Source organism: Schistocerca gregaria, chromosome 2, assembly GCF_023897955.1.
Source record: "Schistocerca gregaria isolate iqSchGreg1 chromosome 2, iqSchGreg1.2, whole genome shotgun sequence".
Classification (NCBI taxonomy): domain Eukaryota; kingdom Metazoa; phylum Arthropoda; class Insecta; order Orthoptera; family Acrididae; genus Schistocerca; species Schistocerca gregaria.
The window spans coordinates 72,628,205-72,645,640 of NC_064921.1; the positions used below are offsets into that span (position 1 = coordinate 72,628,205).

The 17,436-nt window shown below is 36.7% G+C and overlaps 1 protein-coding gene across 9 annotated transcripts in view; it reads right to left on the minus strand.

The window, feature by feature from the left end:
• Positions 1-738: 738 nt before the first annotated feature.
• The window catches only part of LOC126336343 (trichohyalin), a 415,368-nt gene continuing 398,670 nt past the window's right edge, over positions 739-17,436 (minus strand). For all 9 annotated transcript variants that reach the window (XM_049999914.1, XM_049999913.1, XM_049999908.1 and 6 more), the window contains 7 exons: positions 17,176-17,317; positions 16,857-16,992; positions 16,303-16,409; positions 10,496-10,652; positions 3,129-3,253; positions 2,567-2,672; positions 739-2,410 (listed from right to left, as the gene is read on the minus strand). In XM_049999914.1, the coding sequence (XP_049855871.1) occupies positions 2,297-2,410; positions 2,567-2,672; positions 3,129-3,253; positions 10,496-10,652; positions 16,303-16,409; positions 16,857-16,992; positions 17,176-17,317 (887 nt within the window). In that variant the 3' untranslated portion in view covers positions 739-2,296. The remainder of the gene's footprint in view (positions 2,411-2,566; positions 2,673-3,128; positions 3,254-10,495; positions 10,653-16,302; positions 16,410-16,856; positions 16,993-17,175; positions 17,318-17,436) is intronic.

A 17,436-nucleotide genomic window follows, 5' to 3' on the forward strand; every position in this document is an offset into this window, starting at 1 on the left:
ATCTTTGAAGCAATGGTTTTTCACATTAGCACTGAGGTCGGGACTAGGGCAGGCCCATACATTTCAGAAATGATTCCTGAGATGGACAGGCCTGCCCTGAAACCTGATCTAAACCCAATGGAACACCTTTATGACAAGTCAAAATGTTGACTTTGCTCCAGACCTGTGTCCAATGTCACTACCTTCTCTGATTGCAGCTACTGAGGAAAAATGGGTTGCTGTTCCTGCACAGACATTCAAACACCTTGTTGAAAGTGTCACCACCAGAGTTCAAGGGTGCGCACACCACATATCAGTGTCCACTAATAGATGTCCAGATGCTTTTGGTCAAATAGTATATGTATTATGTGTTTTTTAATTAAAATATTCACAGTTATTTTTGAAGCAACCAGCACTCATCTAAATGAATGAGGACAAGTACTTAACAAGTTTAAAAGGAGCAGCATTAAAGTTCTGTGAGAAATGTATTTATGTAAGATGTAGCAGATGGCCAAAGGTTGTGTGATCACTATTTGCTGCTTGCTAAGCTAAACTTACAATGTTCCTTTCAATATGGGTGATGGATTGATTGTACTGTCTACAGAACAAATGCTACATACAACAAAATTTGAAGTGAGGACATGCCTTCTGTAGTAGAGGCATGTTGAATGAAATATGTAGTAGTCACTCAGTAACTTCTGGTACTTAGGGAGGGGGAAAGTGGTAAAGATTACTATCACAGTACACAAAAAATGCATATTTATACAAAAACTTACAAATTCTCTATTTACTCACATTTGCTTCAGAAATATCATCACTCTTACAAATTTGTACATCAATCTCACACATCTTATATAAGATGAATGTTTAAAACATGCCATGGAGAATATTAATACAAATTAGACATTCTCCAGTAAGAAATTTACTTGTAGTTATTTAACTCTGTCCCCAAACGGGTATTGTCACAATTGCATATTGCAACACATAGGTAAGGCAAGTTCTCTATTTAATTTACTTGAGCAGATATTGGATCACAATGGTTAACAATGTATGAATATGCACTGGAAACCAACAACATTTAGAGAGAACAGCTAGAAAACTAGCCCCCAATGTTTCATGCATATTACACAAGAACAACAAGTGTAAGCTACACCATGTTTTTATAGTTTTCTATTACATTACTATCTTGCTTTAAACAATGATCATGTACATTTGTTGCACTATGTTTCTTGCACCAGTTGCATGACAAATCATGTTGTCTTACTATTCTCTGTTTCCAAAACAGTAAACTCCATGTTTATTATTTAATCACACCATTTTTATATAGCCTGCTCAACATTTTTCTTATGATTTTTACTCTTGATAACATGTCAGGAATGACAAAAGATCACTTACCGATCTTTGTAATTTGAAGTAATGTATAATACCAACCAATTTATTTCTAGTACTAATGTCCTGAATACCTGTTTAATGCTAATACTTAATCTTTATTGTTAAGTGTCATGCTTTAAAAAAAAACTCCAAACAAGTATTGTGTTTTGCATATGAAACTTTGAAATAATTTCAGTACCTCAAATTAATATCTGGAATGAAGAATTAACGTGAAGGAAAATGGAAATTAATATTCTACTAAATACGGAATGGCAACGAGGTAAAATATGGGGCTCTTGTACAAGAGAATTCAATGCATCACAACACACTTAGTGTCATTTTGGGGAAAAGATGTATGTTAAGGTATCCCATGTGGCTTTCTTTGCCCCTCTGGACCCGTGTCACCCATTTACTTGTTATAATATCCATCTGAAATTTTACAGTGAAATTTTTATTTTGAATATTTCCCTGACTCTGAAAGAACAAAGTTACTGGCCCTGTCAGCAGTATCTCAAAACCAGAACCTTGTAAAACATGACCAAAGTTCCAAAGTTGTTTACTGCTTATGCCACTTTCATGAAGTGGCAAAGCTGCTTGAAAATGAATTCTTGTGCACTGAAGTCTAGTATCATTGTGCTGGGTTCCATCCAGACACAATGTGGGTTTTTTCGTATTGTTGTATTTATGGCATAATTCTGTATGTTGTGATGGAGAAAATGTTACACCAGCAATCAAAGTGCTTGTAGCATGACTTGAAATGCCCAGCTACCCTTACTGTCTCCCTTGTCAGGTGAAACTTGATGTTTTTTTTTTCCTTGGCAAGATGGAAACTAGTTTTAAACAGCTTAATTAACAGCTGTATTGCCACACATTTTACACTATAATGTTCCCTGAAAGTTTTCAGGCACTGCTTTGTTTGCTGTTTCTTGCTTTCCATCCAACAGTACTATTTAGGTCTATGTAGTTTTGTAGTATTTGATGGAATGGTTGGAGTAGTAGGTCTCTTGACTCCAGGTGACAGAGGTCTTGCCATACTTGATGTGGGGCCAACATCACTTCTCTGAAAAATAAACATTACCATAAAATAAAGTATATGTGTCTTCATACCTATTTATAGTATTAAGATACTAGTGCCACAACAGGCTATGAAAAAGTATTTGGCATATGCAACATAATTACATTATGTTTTCCCTGGAATTTGAGTTCTAGTACTTACAGATGGAGAAGGGCGTGGCAAGGTACCACTTTTCTTTGCAACTGATTCAGAGCGATCGGAAAGTGCTGGACTCTGATCCTTGATACCTCTGGTACTTCGTTCCAAGCTGCTCATAAATGAAGGGAAAAAGTATGAAATATTTTTTGCTGCTATGTACAATTTGAAGGAACATAACAAAGCATAATGCAAAAGTCAGCACATAAAGAGCAGTTATACAACATAAATTGTGTTTAAAGAAGACTTCAAGGGTTTTGAAAGACATCAGTTCTATTAAGACCAGGAATCAATAAAAAAATATAAAAGGGAAATACTTTATTTTACTGTCGTATAACTCAGCTATGAGCTTGCACTCAGCTGCTTGTGAAGTCAGATAAATATTCCATTGATTCTCTTACAAATATAATGTGGTTGCATTACTCTCATTAAAATCAGTTCATTTTTGACAGAATAAAAGAAACTAAATATTGTGATAAGTGCAAATTGAAACAAAGTAATAGTTAGGATGTTAACATGGATGTACTGGGTAAAAAAGTGTAAAGTCTGTAGTGTTTTTCACACTAACCTATTACTCCTTGATCCTGACTTCTTGAACATGCCAGTGAGCCGATCTCTCATATCCTTTTTGCTTCCCCGATCTTCTTGCCCTCCTGTACTAATATCAGAACCAGATCCGCCAAAATCAGAACCCTGTAAAAAATATTTTTTTTTAAATTTACTTCTTTCTATCATTTTTACTATGGTGGAAATAACTTAAGCTTGTTCTGCCAATATTTGCTAAAAGTTGAAGTAATGTACAGGAGTGTTTATCATAACTGCTTTTATTTACTGGTACCTTACTAACTTCTCCTCAATTCTTTAATATTGTCTTTCACACTAGACTAGTTGTGAACACACAACTATTTCGCTTACTGATACCCTTCTAGGGTATGCAGCTGGATCTCCATGTCATGTTCACACAATATTTTGATGGTCCAACTAGCCATCATCTTCAGGTTAGACATTGCTGTTGCTGAGTTTCATAGAACTTATACCACAGTGGAGTCATCACCCCCATATAGGTCAGAAGAGAATACTGCTCCAAGTGCCGTGAATGCTGCCCCCACTGCAAACGATACAAACAGTGGAACCACTGGCAAAGACGAACACAAATGAGATAGTGCTGCCATAAACAATTGTAAAAATCTTCAGGTGATTTCATCATTGAACATTGTGGGCTAAAGCACATGAGCACAGGGTTCCATGACATGCTCGGAGGAAAGCCTCTGTCTCTATTAATACGGTTATCAGCCAACTTAATTTCAATGGATTCCTTCAGAACACAATCTTGGTAATAAGAACCAGGAGCAAGCTCTTATGTCTTTTATATATGACTGTGTGTTCCTTACCTAAGCAATGCACTGCTCTGTGGATTTTTAGGGGTGTTGTAATCTTGTGTATTGGTGATGTTCCACACACCTGTCTTCAACAGTACAAAATATGCTTTACCATAGTGGCATGCAACCTTATAAACACCATGCTCCCTTAGACTCAGATCATCACTAACAAAACTCGAAAGGGCAATAATTTGGTGAACAAAACATAGTCTTGATAAACTTTTAAAATTCTCATTAGCTTTACTGATACCATTCCAGTGTATAGAAGGAGTGCAATGAAGATTCATTGTACTGTACTTCCAATGCAAGTCTGAATTCTAGTAAATGACAAATCTGCTTCTCGGGGAATCTTTTCTTTTTAAATAGACACTTTAGGTGTTCAGTTTCTTGTTGCTAACTTTTGCACATTAGATATGATATATGTTCTTTGGACCAGCATATTAAGGACTCAAGTGCATTAATATGATGGATGACAGTTAAAGTATGCAGATACCAGTCAGTACACATAGTTTTGCAGTAAATACTATAACCCACGGTGTTGTTATTCCATTTATAGACAAGAATGCCCAAAAATGGGAGCTTTCTATCAGTATCCAATTACACTGTAAATGTAATGCTGAGGTGAAGGCACTTAAAATTTTACAATAAACAATTAGCTACATTAGTGAAACCTCATTTTTGTTTGCCTCCAACACAGGTGATGGTGCTTGTTTTCTTTTCTGTGGAGCAGCACTCACAGCATTTGGTACATTCACTATGTTTGCATATAAAGGTGAGCCAGTGTCGCCACAGCATCAATTCAATGAAGCTCAGCAATAGCAGCATCTCACGTTAAGATTATGGCCAGTTGGACAATATAGAGTGAACTTAAATTGAATATGTGGCTGCTTAGCCACGTGAGGTGTCACAAGTTATTTAATTGGGAAGGCCTACAAGATTATATCAGTAAATGTTTTTTACTGTGTTAAAAATGTTATTGTACACTAACTAGAGAGTGAGAGCTCAACTTATATTTCTGAACACTATTTGTATTAGGGTCATGAAATTTATTTTATGGTACCTTCCACTGGTAGTAATTACACTGTGTATTGAAAGCAAATGCGCATTATTAATTTAGTGTGGGAATTCTGTTACACAGCACAAAGGAGTTGTACTACTTTCTAGCAACATTTACAGTTTACATTTTCTACTAACTGTTAACAGTGGTGTACTTTGCTATAAATTACAATTTTGTTTCTTTTCTATAAAAATCAAAAAGAATTCTGCTTGTAGTATGTTTTGAATACAGGAAACAATTCTTAGTAACTTGGAATAGAAAGGAGACTGATAATTTTACTTCTGTCATAAGTATATTGAGATAACTAAGTGGCCAAACACTACAGAACAATGCTTGTAATTTAGATTCAGTTAATATATTTTGTAATTTGCCAAATATCCTGTTACTGCGTCAGAGTTACAGCATTTCCCTGTACATTCTATGATAGGTGTTGCTTTAAGGTTCTGTCCTTTTAGTTATTTTTATTATAAATGGAATTAATTATTACCATAGCATTGAGATTATTAACATTAAAACTTTATAGTGGTCTTAAGCTAAACACCTATACAAAGTACTGAAACTGCATTTCTACAGTTGAATCTATGTGCGAAAACGAATATTGTTTTATAGATACAACAAGTCATCATTATGTTTCTCAGGCAAAATGTTAGTTTTAGTATAAGCATTTGGAGCATAATAAACATCTAGTTATTGTGTAGTCTAGCAACAGTTACCACATAATATCCATTTGTGATGTACTGAAAAAAACTCACTTGGTGACAACCATAACTACTGTGGAGCCCCACCAGGCTTGGTATTGGTATCTTTTCTCATCCTTCTATTTAAACATGACTTTCTAATAAATCTCATGAAACCATCTCCTTCATCATCTATAGCTGACACAGATTTTCTGTTTGAAGTCACTTCAACTCAGTGATTCATACCAGATTATCCTATCTGAACTTCACATCAAATTCATATTAATTGAAAGCAGTTAAATACAATGAGTACAGGAAACAACATTTGCTGGGTGTAAACTAACAGCAGGCACTACTGGAATTTCAAGTAAGCATTAACTAAATAAAATAAGCAGTCCCAGCTATGAATACAGAATATTCACTCATCTAACGACATAAATACAGTACAGTGAAAATAGTTTATCACAGTCCATGAAACTTAAGTCAGTTTATATAATATTATTTGTGAGTGTTGTCATAAAAAAATTACAATGAAAAGAAAGCTTCTAAATATTGTTAATCAATTACCACCATCAACAACAATCAAACATGTATTCAAAGAATAGTTATACACGGTGAACATTAATAAAACCGACAAACTGCAGGGATCGATTCCTGACTGGAAATGGAGGAAAAAAGGTCCTCTGAATATGTGTCCAGAAATGGACAGAGCATATGCAATGATAACAAATCATCCTGGAACACAGTACAGAGCTGCATTGTGCCCACGTCACAACAGTTGTTCAAAGTGTCCTCCATGGGATGCAATGCACACATTCATTGTCACATCAAGGATTGCCACACTCTTTTACATCTTATGGCCTCTCTCCAAATAGCATCACAAGAATCATAAACACACTGCTGAAGGGTCTGCACATTAGAACTGGTTCGGCATACCCAATGCTTTTCAGATGTCCCAGAGGTAAAGATCCATGGGGTCCAAGTCCAGTGATCTAGCAGGTCATGCTACAGGGTATCTATGTTCTGTCCAATGTCCAAGGAACATGTTGAGGTGCCAGCAAACTGTAAATGTGGACGTAGCATGGTGCTCCATCATGCGGAAACCACATAACCTGTCATATTGCCAAAGGCCTGTTCTCAAGCAGCTGAGGCAGAGTATTCTGGAGGAAGTCCAGGTATGTTCCTTTGTTGAGACACTGTGCAATAATAAGCGGTCCAAGTATGAGGCTGCCAAGAATCCTGCCCATACATTAATGCCTCTATCATTCCCCAAAAATTTTCTGTGACCCACAAATAATTGTTTGGACTGACGAGGCCAGTTCTGGTAAAGATCACTTTGTCAGTAAAGAGGACTGATGCCAGAAAGCCCATAATTGTAATGGTCTGGTGCAAAAACCATTGACAAAATCCTTAATGTAGAGGGAAATCTGCTGCTGATAATACTTGCACTCGTTGCAGCTGATAGCGATAGCAGCAACTGTCATGCTGGATACACATAATTACACTTGTCCTCTAAATCCGGTATATGCACATTCCACTGCCTCCCTGCATGTTTGTCTGCCTGCCAAAAAGGCTTGAAGTGTTGTGTGATGTGGTTGGTGTCTTTGAGGGTACTTGTTTTGGTATTGCCACACTGCCGTTCAACCATTTCCATTTGGTTGGCTGCACACAAACAGCATTTTGGCTTCTTCCCAATATGAATACCTGATCATTCTGCTGCTTTCAGTATGCTATGTCAATCATAGCCTGAGGCACATCAGGAACACATGGCACATGGTCAGACGAACTGTCATTTGTCAGTGCCATCTGCCATGACTATGCGGACACATGTTCATAGGACCTTTTTTCCTCCATTTCCAATCAGGTCTCTGTCCCTGCAGTTTGTCTGTTTTATTACTGCTCACTCTGTCACTGCAGTTTGTCAGTTTTATTACTGTTCACCCTGTATTCCCCAGCTGCCTGCTTTCTTATTTTGAAATGTTTCCTTTATTATAGAAAACAAAGAGGATATAGACAATTATAAGACAGAGTCTAGTATAAAACAAAATGCCCAGTGTTGTTGTGTTTCATGGGAGCTGCGAGGTGCATTCTGTAATTCACTTCCTGAAAGCAGTAGTCATCCCCACTGAAATTCAGCGTCAATTGTGTCCTGTGTATGGGGATGAAGTTATTGTGACAGTGCTGTGAGTAACTGGTGCTTAAAATTCAAGGCAGGACACACAGATGTGCATGATGAAAGTGGTTGAGGAAGACATTCAGATGTGACTAATGAATTTGTGCATGTGAGTCACTGGTTTACAGTTTCTGAACTTTCTGAAGATGTGGCCCAGATTCCAAGGGCAACTTTACCAACAGTGTCACAGAGAGATTTGGTTACCATAAGTTTTAAGCATGATGGGTACCAAAATGTCTAACATATGTTCACTAAACTGAGACAGTAAGTTTGGCCTTGATATTCCTTCTGCACTTCAGTGCTACCATGACGGGAGGTTGAGATGTGAGTTCAGTACATGAACTAGCCCAAACAGTAGATTCATAGTTATTCTCCCAATAAGCCCAAAAAATTAAGACACACACTGTCAAACTACAAAATGAAGGTTACAGTTTTTTGGCATCACAGAACAGATTTCATCATAGTAACACTTGAGAATACTGTGACATCATAGCTTTACTGTGGGACTCTTGTGAAACCCAAAGGTCAATCCAAAACAAACTGCCCAGAATGATTACAGAGGGAATCACTTTCCTTCATGAAGATGCATGACCCCATACTGTGAATCGAAGGAAGGAAAAACTCTTACTCTTCAGCAAGAAGATATTTCAACATCTTCCCTATTAGTGAGACTTGGTGCCAAGTGACTTATCTCCTCCACAATATGAAGGCCTGCCTGGCAATTAATGACAGAATATGACCTCAATCATTTTGTCAACAACTGGCAGGATCACTAGGCAGGATACTTCTTTGAAGAAGGGATACCAAAGCCAGTGTCACAATATGACAGATGTTTGAATTTGGGTGGCGACTATGTGGAGAAGTAATGACATTTAAGTACAGATTGTATATGAATTGTTTCATATATTCTTTTCCTTTTTTTAATAGTCAGTCAGAGGTTAGTTTATAAATAGGTCTTGTACAAGTGATGTTTCACAAATGTAACACATACTAATATTACTTTTATTCTGCTACATTTTCATCTTTTTATGTCTAGCTTTTTGTTTCATATTTTTATTACACTTACTCGAAATATGTCGTTTTGTACAATTTCGTATTTGCAAATTAATTCATTCGAATAAAAACACAGAAAATGGACCACATAACATGTTGCTGTGTATTTTGTTGCATTATGCATCAATAAGGAATTAAAATGGAGAAAGCTGCTATGTGATAAAGGAAAACTGAAGAAGCTGGAACAGCAGTTAACAGACTGAACTTGCAATTGAGAGATGAGTGGATTTCAAAACCCTGAGCAACCATTTTGATTTAGCTTCTTCTTGGTTGCCTTAAATGAATTAAGGCAAATGCTAGAATAATAGTTTTGAAAAGATCGTGACAGATTTCTTCCCTATCCGAGTCATGCCATCTCATTCTATCCAATGGCATGACAGACAAGCACAGAATGGGAAAGGCAAATGATATCAATGCATTGTCAAATTCAAATAGCCATACAAATTCGTGAACCCAGATGTCTCAAATCGAAGTTTAAAAACATAATGTTTTCTCTACTTCTTTAAATTTCATAAAGCTTGTCAGAAAAAAGAAGATGAAGAAGACGTTGTAAAGATTTTGTTAAAGTTTCAAACAGATGCAGTGTACAGTTGATTTGTGGCATCTTTCTTATGTGATAGGTACTACTAACTTTATTCATTCTATAAAAAATTATAAAGACAAGTTCCATCCACTGATTAAACATTTAAAATAAAAGTGTGGACTGCAGGTCTGACAGAGACTCAGGTGAGGAAAGTTTAAGGAGATTCTGCAATGCCACTCAGAACCACTTTTTCACATATGCTAATGTAGACACTGAGATATGGCAGATTTCTCAAGCTGAAGGACAGTTGAAAAGTCTTCCAGCATTCTTACAAGACTATAGAGAAAATGTCAATCCATTATGCATTCAAAACAGTGGGTTGATAAATGTATACCAGATTTGCTCTCATGTGACATTTTTGTTTCTTTATCATGAAAAAAATTTTGATTGAATAAAGTTATTTTTCAGGGTTTTTGAGGCAATAAAAAGTGGGAATTCTGTTGAGTACATAAATAAAGGTCATAGGAGGCAATGCTGATAAATAAATTTTGTTTTTGTATGAATTATGTTTTTCACAAAACATGTTAACTCATGCTTGTAATTTCACTAAGTTATAAAATTCTAACTTGTCCTCTGAGATTAAGTTTCGATGAGAAACTGAACACAAAATCTAACAGTTTAGAGTAACTCATAATTAGGGACCTGAAAATATTGTGCTACAACATCTTGAACAAATGGAGTTTCTTCTTGCTACCCTTACACTATTTTTAATTTTCTACAGTATTTAAGTACAGCAGTGCTGACAATTAATGCTCTGTTTTAATTGGCTACTCGTGCCCACATGAAACTAAATATCATATAAAGAAAGATATTTAAATGGATGATTTTATAATTTCTGCAGGTAATCTGATTCTTAATGCTGCTCAACATTTAGAATAACAGTTAATCCTTGCCTTATAGTTGTGCCTGCTACTCTTATACGTCCCAGTGTAACATGTTAACATTTTAGGAAGGCTATCAATGTTTTTAAAGACTTTGTCTTAAATTAAAAATTTCTGCCTCATATTTCTCACCTGAGCACTGGCCGACATAGGATAATCCGATGCAGTATTGGTCTCTTCGGTGCTTCGAGACTTTGTAAGTTTCTTTAGTTTCCCCAATAAACTCTTCTTCTTTTTCTTTTCTGTGGAATGTGGAGTTTCACTTTGTGTTGAGCCACCAGAAAGACGACTGCAAAGATACAGTTTTGTTAATTTGATTGATTATTTGTGTCCTGTAATGGCTGCATTTTTGAGTGGCCAAGAGAAGTGAACAAATGCATGAGCAAAACACACACACACACACACACACACACGCACATGCACACAATGTTATTTTTCATGTGAAATCCACAAGTGAAGACATATTCCTAACATATGAGGGGCCCAGTGGAAAAGGGGCACATGCCACCAGACTATGTTGTGTCAGGAAATGGGAATTAAGGAAATATGATTTTGTATAGTAATGCGAACTCCTGCTGTGATACAGTAACTAGATGGTGTTTTGCAAATACTAGTAAATATTAGGCCACTTTATTACAATTTAAAGTTCAGAAAATGGAATCTTTGACATGTAAACATAGAACGTCATTAATAGTCAAACTTCTCATCTATGTTTTCCTGTTCCAGTGTATCGTCACTATCATCACTTATCAATGACTAATAAAAACTTGAATATATTTGAGGCACAAATTACAGTAATCTTTGAAGGTCCTTGACCTTTGCTGCCTTAATTTGACGTCCATTTGGATACTTAGGAACTAAACAGCACTCTGGAAACGCAAAATAATTTTATTTAAAAAATCGGATAAAGTGCCTCTAGAAGCCTTCCTAAAAGACAATTTCCATTCCTTCTGAACTGACTATGCGAATGTAGACGAGATGTGGCTCAAATTCAAAGATATAGTAGCAACAGCAATTGAGATATTCATACCTCATAAATTGGTAAGAGATGGAACGGATCCCCCGTGGTACACAAAAAAGGTCCGAACGCTGTTGCAGAGGCAACGGAAAAAGCATGCGAAGTTCAGAAGAACGTGAAATCCCGAAGATGGGCTAAAATTTACAGACGCGCGAAATTTGGCACGTACTTCGATGCGAGATGCCTTTAATAGGTTCCACAACGAAACTTTGTCTCGAAATTTGGTAGAAAATCCGAAGAAATTCTGGTCGTATGTAAAGTACACAAGCGGCAAGACGCAGTCAATACCTTCGCTGCGCAGTGCTGATGGTACTGTTATCGACGACTGTGCCGCTAAAGCGGAGTTATTGAACGCAGTTTTCCGAAATTCCTTCACCAGGGAAGACGAATGGAATATTCCAGAATTTGAAACACGAACATCTGCTAGCAAGAGTCTCTTAGAAGTAGATACCTTAGGGGTTGCGAAGCAACTCAAATCGCTTGATACGGGCAAGTCTTCAGGTCCAGATTGTATACCGATTAGGTTCCTTTCAGATTATGCTGATACTATAGCTCCCTACTTAGCACTCATATACAACCGCTCGCTCACCGATAGATCTGTACCTACAGATTGGAAAATTGCGCAGGTCGCACCAGTGTTCAAGAAGGGTAGTAGGAGTAATCCATTTAACTACAGACCTATATCATTGACGTCGGTTTGCAGTAGGGTTTTGGAGCATATACTGTATTCAAACATTATGAATCACCTCGAAGGGAACGATCTATTGACACGTAATCAGCATGGCTTCAGAAAACATCGCTCTTGTGCAACGCAGCTAGCTCTTTATTCGCACGAAGTAATGGCCGCTATCGACAGGGGATCTCAAGTTGATTCCGTATTTCTAGATTTCCGGAAAGCTTTAGACACCATTCCTCACAAGCAACTTCTAATCAAGCTGCGGAGCTATGGGGTATAGTCTCAGTTGTGTGACTGGGTTCGTGATTTCCTGTCAGGAAGGTCGCAGTTCGTAGTAATAGACGGCAAATCATCGAGTAAAACTGAAGTGATATCAGGTGTTCCCCAGGGAAGCGTCCTGGGACCTCTACTGTTCCTGATCTATATAAATGACCTGGATGACAATCTGAGCAGTTCTCTTAGACTGTTCGCAGATGATGCTGTAATTTACCGTCTAGTAAGGTCATCCGAAGACCAGTATCAGTTGCAAAGCGATTTAGAAAAGATTGCTGTATGGTGTGTCAGGTGGCAGTTGATGCTAAATAACGAAAAGTGTGAGATGATACACATGAGTTCCAAAAGAAATCCGTTGGAATTCGATTACTCGATAAATAGTACAATTCTCAAGGCTGTCAATTCAACTAAGTACCTGGGTGTTAAAATTACGAACAACTTCAGTTGGAAGGACCACATAGATAATATTGTCGGGAAGGCGAGCCAAAGGTTGCGTTTCATTGGCAGGACACTTAGAAGATGCAACAAGTCCACTAAAGAGACAGCTTACACTACACTCGTTCGTCCTCTGTTAGAATATTGCTGCGCGGTGTGGGATCCTTACCAGGTGGGATTGACGGAGGACATCGAAAGGGTGCAAAAAAGGGCAGCTCGTTTTGTATTATCACGTTATAGGGGAGAGAGTGTGGCAGATATGATACACGAGTTGGGATGGAAGTCATTACAGCATAGACGTTTTTCGTCGCGGCTAGACCTTTTTATGAAATTTCAGTCACCAACTTTCTCTTCCAAATGAGAAAATATTTTGTTGAGCCCAACCTACATAGGTAGGAATGATCATCAAAATAAAATAAGAGAAATCAGAGCTCGAACAGAAAGGTTTAGGTGTTCGTTTTTCCCGCTTGCTGTTCGGGAGTGGAATAGTAGAGAGATAGTATGATTGTGGTTCGATGAACCCTCTGCCAAGCACTTAAATGTGAATTGCAGAGTAGTCATGTAGATGTAGATGCAAGCTTTGTAAAGCGTCCACGACACCTCTGTAGACTAACTCGCACAGGTTACTCAGTTTGATTGTGTGAATATTTGCTATACACAGGATGTTCACTGCTCACTAATCTAAACACCATAGCGTTTCTGATGTCTGCAGGATTTTTGTCAAGAGTAACATTACATTTGACTAGACTGTTCATTATAGACAACAAAGACACAAATTTGTCTTCCTTCATTTCAATCACAATGAATGGGTTCTTTTGCTTGCTCTTTCTTATTAGTTCAGCCCATTTTGCTGGAGAGTACACAGCCTGTGTCTTCCTTTTCAGCTTCTCAATAACTCTAAAATCCCTATCACATGGCAGGAATGTGTGCCAGGGAGGAGAAATTTGTGCTCAATAACATCAAAACATTTTTATCTAGGAGAGACAATCACAGACCTAGGATAATATAGTTTTTATTGTGGCCAACACAAAAATCAGAATAAATGATGAGCCTTTGATGACATTCTTCCTTCATCATGTCTAAAGCCTTTAAAACGCAGCTAGCTACTTCATCGGCCCCTCTAGATGCAATATCCTCAGACCAGACACACATCACTGCCTTCTCACCACTATAATGGTGAATACAGAAATTATATGTCCAAAGTTGTCTCTTATAAAAAAACTGTTTCTGTCAAGATACATGGTGTTGGCAATGCTTGTTGTAAATCCATGCACAAAATGAGTGTATCACTACCATCCTGTTTTGACTCATTTCAGTCACTTTTCAGAGCACTATATGCAGCTTCAAATTTCTCAAGGTGTAGTTTGATGTCTATGGATTTGGTGTTATTACATGCCTTAGCAGAATCACAAATACGGCACGTATCACTCAACAGCAATTTAAAACCAACATTTTATTCTGTGTTGAAAATGATTTCAAATACATATTGTTTCACTGGGACTTCATCTGTATTTTTAAGATCTTTACAGTACAAATGATACATTCCAGCAATCAAGTGAACAGAGGTTATGTAGGACTTGTTCGGATTCTGTGTTCTACTATAATGTGATGTGTACCTTGGAAACATTATGATGCGATTTCTAATGTTATTTTTTCTCTCATTATCAATGGTGTGAGGTATGATACAATGCTTGCCTCTTCCAATCTGTCTAGGTGTATTTACAGATACAAGTGTTGTAGATTCATGATTCTCAGAGCCACAACCTTAATTGCTATGGACAGTCCTCAAACATTTATCAGAAATGGCATGAACAGCTAAAAATGCAGTCTGACACATGTCAACCTCAGTAACTGGAGTGTCAAAAATAAAATACCTGAAAGAAACCTTCCTGTGGCTTACTGTTGGAACCTTCCTTTTCTTTGGATACACTTTTTTGCACTTATTAGGCTGCACTAATCCATGTAAATAAGCATTTTGCTTATTATATTATAATCTCTCAACCAATAAAACTCAATAAATACAGCCTCCTTTTGTTCCCCATTAAATGTTGAGTATTTGCAGAAACCATACAGTAGTTTTCCAGTATGGATCACTGGCACCATGAAACACTGTCTCGGGCACAATCTTATTTTTTTGGGATTTAGTTTCTTTTCCATTGTTTCTTAACCTCTTCCTTTCATTATCTTTCCACTCATTTTCTTTACAATTTTTTTTTCTTTTCTTTTTTTCTTTTTCTTTTTTACATGTAAGTTACTGTTGTGAGTGAGTAACATTAATAGCAACATCTATTGCCGCCATCTTGGAAACATATGAACAAAATGCTTTCTGATTGGCTTTCCGAAACCAAGTCAACCAATGAGACGAATCGACTCATGAGATACAGAGATACTATTGGCATGGGCCTCTTTTTCACTGGGAATGAGTCAGTCCTGAATAACAGCAAATATAATACGTTCTCTTTAAAGGAACATGCACATGCCACTGTGCTAGAAGTTCCCACCTACAATGCTAGATAGCATCAGCTGTCTGACTGTACCAAAATCACAAAATCGCCGTGCAGGTGGCAAATGCCAATTTTTCCATTGAGAAGTGGAAAAAAATTATAGCTTCTTTGATCACAACTACAGGAGACCACAATACAATTGGATAACACTTTTTGTTATTATAACCTGCTAGTATGTTATGAAATAGTTCCGAGTAACTCATCTTCTAGGAAAAACTTTTAAAAGCAAACAGTCAGGATAATATGTGGTGGTGATCTACATACATCTTTTTAAAGGGATGATCATTTTAACCACTGCTTCATGGTATTATTGGAGCTTTTTGGCAAGTTAAAATGTGTGCCAAACTGGGACTCAAACCTAAATACCAGCACTTACTTTTCATGGGTAATGCATTATCAGTCGTATAACTGGCACTATAAAAGGCATGTATCTGGGCTTGATGCAGTATGGCACATAGCATTAACTTGCTAATTATCAGCACAGGGTATGCTTCATTTCTGCACACACATTTCAAGAAATTTGTTGTAAAGGATCTAACACATTTGGAAACAATAACAATGCCCATAGCTACAGTAGTAGATTTAAATATCTTTGCATTACTCTTCATTAACACTAACTTTGGCTTCAAACAGGATGAATCATGAGCACAAAGAATCTGGTTCACTTGACCTATGATACGAGATACCTGACAATGCTGCACTGAGCAGAAAAAAACACTTCTCAACAAATCTACCTGCTTCACATATGAGTTTATGAGTTGAAGGCTATACTGGTAGTACACATAATGCAAAATAATAACCTATTGACTGAAATTATCAAAACTAGCACTCTTTTGTTGCACAGACTTAAATGCGAATGAACAGAAAATACCAAAATATAAAATAATAGCTTGTAAACTGCCTTATTCCACATTATTACAATATATCATGAACATGATTTATAGAACATATAGCTAAGGGACTGTGTGGCCTTAAGTGCATTCCAGTTTGTTAGCTCAATGGATCCCTGATGATTGTATATTTTTTAACATACCTGTCCATGCTGGTTTCTCTTCTCTTAAGTGGATAAAATGTGTCTGATCCTACAGACTGTAAGCTTGATAGGCTGCCTTCGTTCTCTGTATCTGTCCAGATTGACTGCTGCAAAGCAAATAGGGGATAATATAATCTCAAATTTAATGCTAAGGATTACTTTTAAAATTTTTTAAAAATTTAAACAGTTAATATATTGATATGGCTTGACATTATTCAAACTACTCTTTGATTTCATTTGCACCTAATTACATTAACTTGGTACCTCTTCAACAGATACACAAATAAACTTGCAACACAAAAGAAACAAGATTTACGTATCGCAAAATAAATTTCCCAAAAGTTAATAAAATGGAAAAATAATGCACAGAAAGTAAAAAGTCTTTGTAATATAACATGAAATAAAACAGTTACTTCTAATGCATGCTATTACTTTCTGGTACATCTTGACTTTATAACAGTATTTGCAATTAAATTTTGTAATTAAATTATTGCCTCCAGTAAGTTGTATCTGATTTGTTAATAACTTTCAAAATTCCTACTAACTACACATACCTGCTCTTGTGCTGATGTCTGTTCCAGAGAAAGGCTCTTTCTGTATAAGCTCCCTTTCTGCTGAATTCCTTTACTGTTCCCTGTCTTTGGGCGCATGCGAACTTCTGGAGGATTATCAGACTCTGTTGAGGCAGCTCTGTAATGATTGTCATTTACAAAAAATGTACTGTTAACTGACCTATAGAACTAGTTGTGATTGTTACACATTCAAGCAAAGAAAATAGTAAAAAGAAGAAGATTAGAAATGTTAAACTATGAATGATAAGTGGAATATAAAAAGTATTGGATATTGAGGTTAAGAACAAGTAAAGTTACACACCTTCTCATCCCCATAGCTCTTCTAGCACGGTCACGATCTCTTTCTTCTTCAGTGAGTTTTTGTTGTTTTCGCAGTTCTTCAGTTACTTCAGTTAATTTCTGCATAGTTGTTTGCAACTGTATTTTCCTATCCACAGAGGATTCTAAACAAACAAAAAAGTCTAAATTAATATAAAACAAATTGTATTTACAGAATATACTTTTATTTTGGAAAGTACTTTCAAATACTGGAAGAATAATTATGAAAATAAAAACATAATGC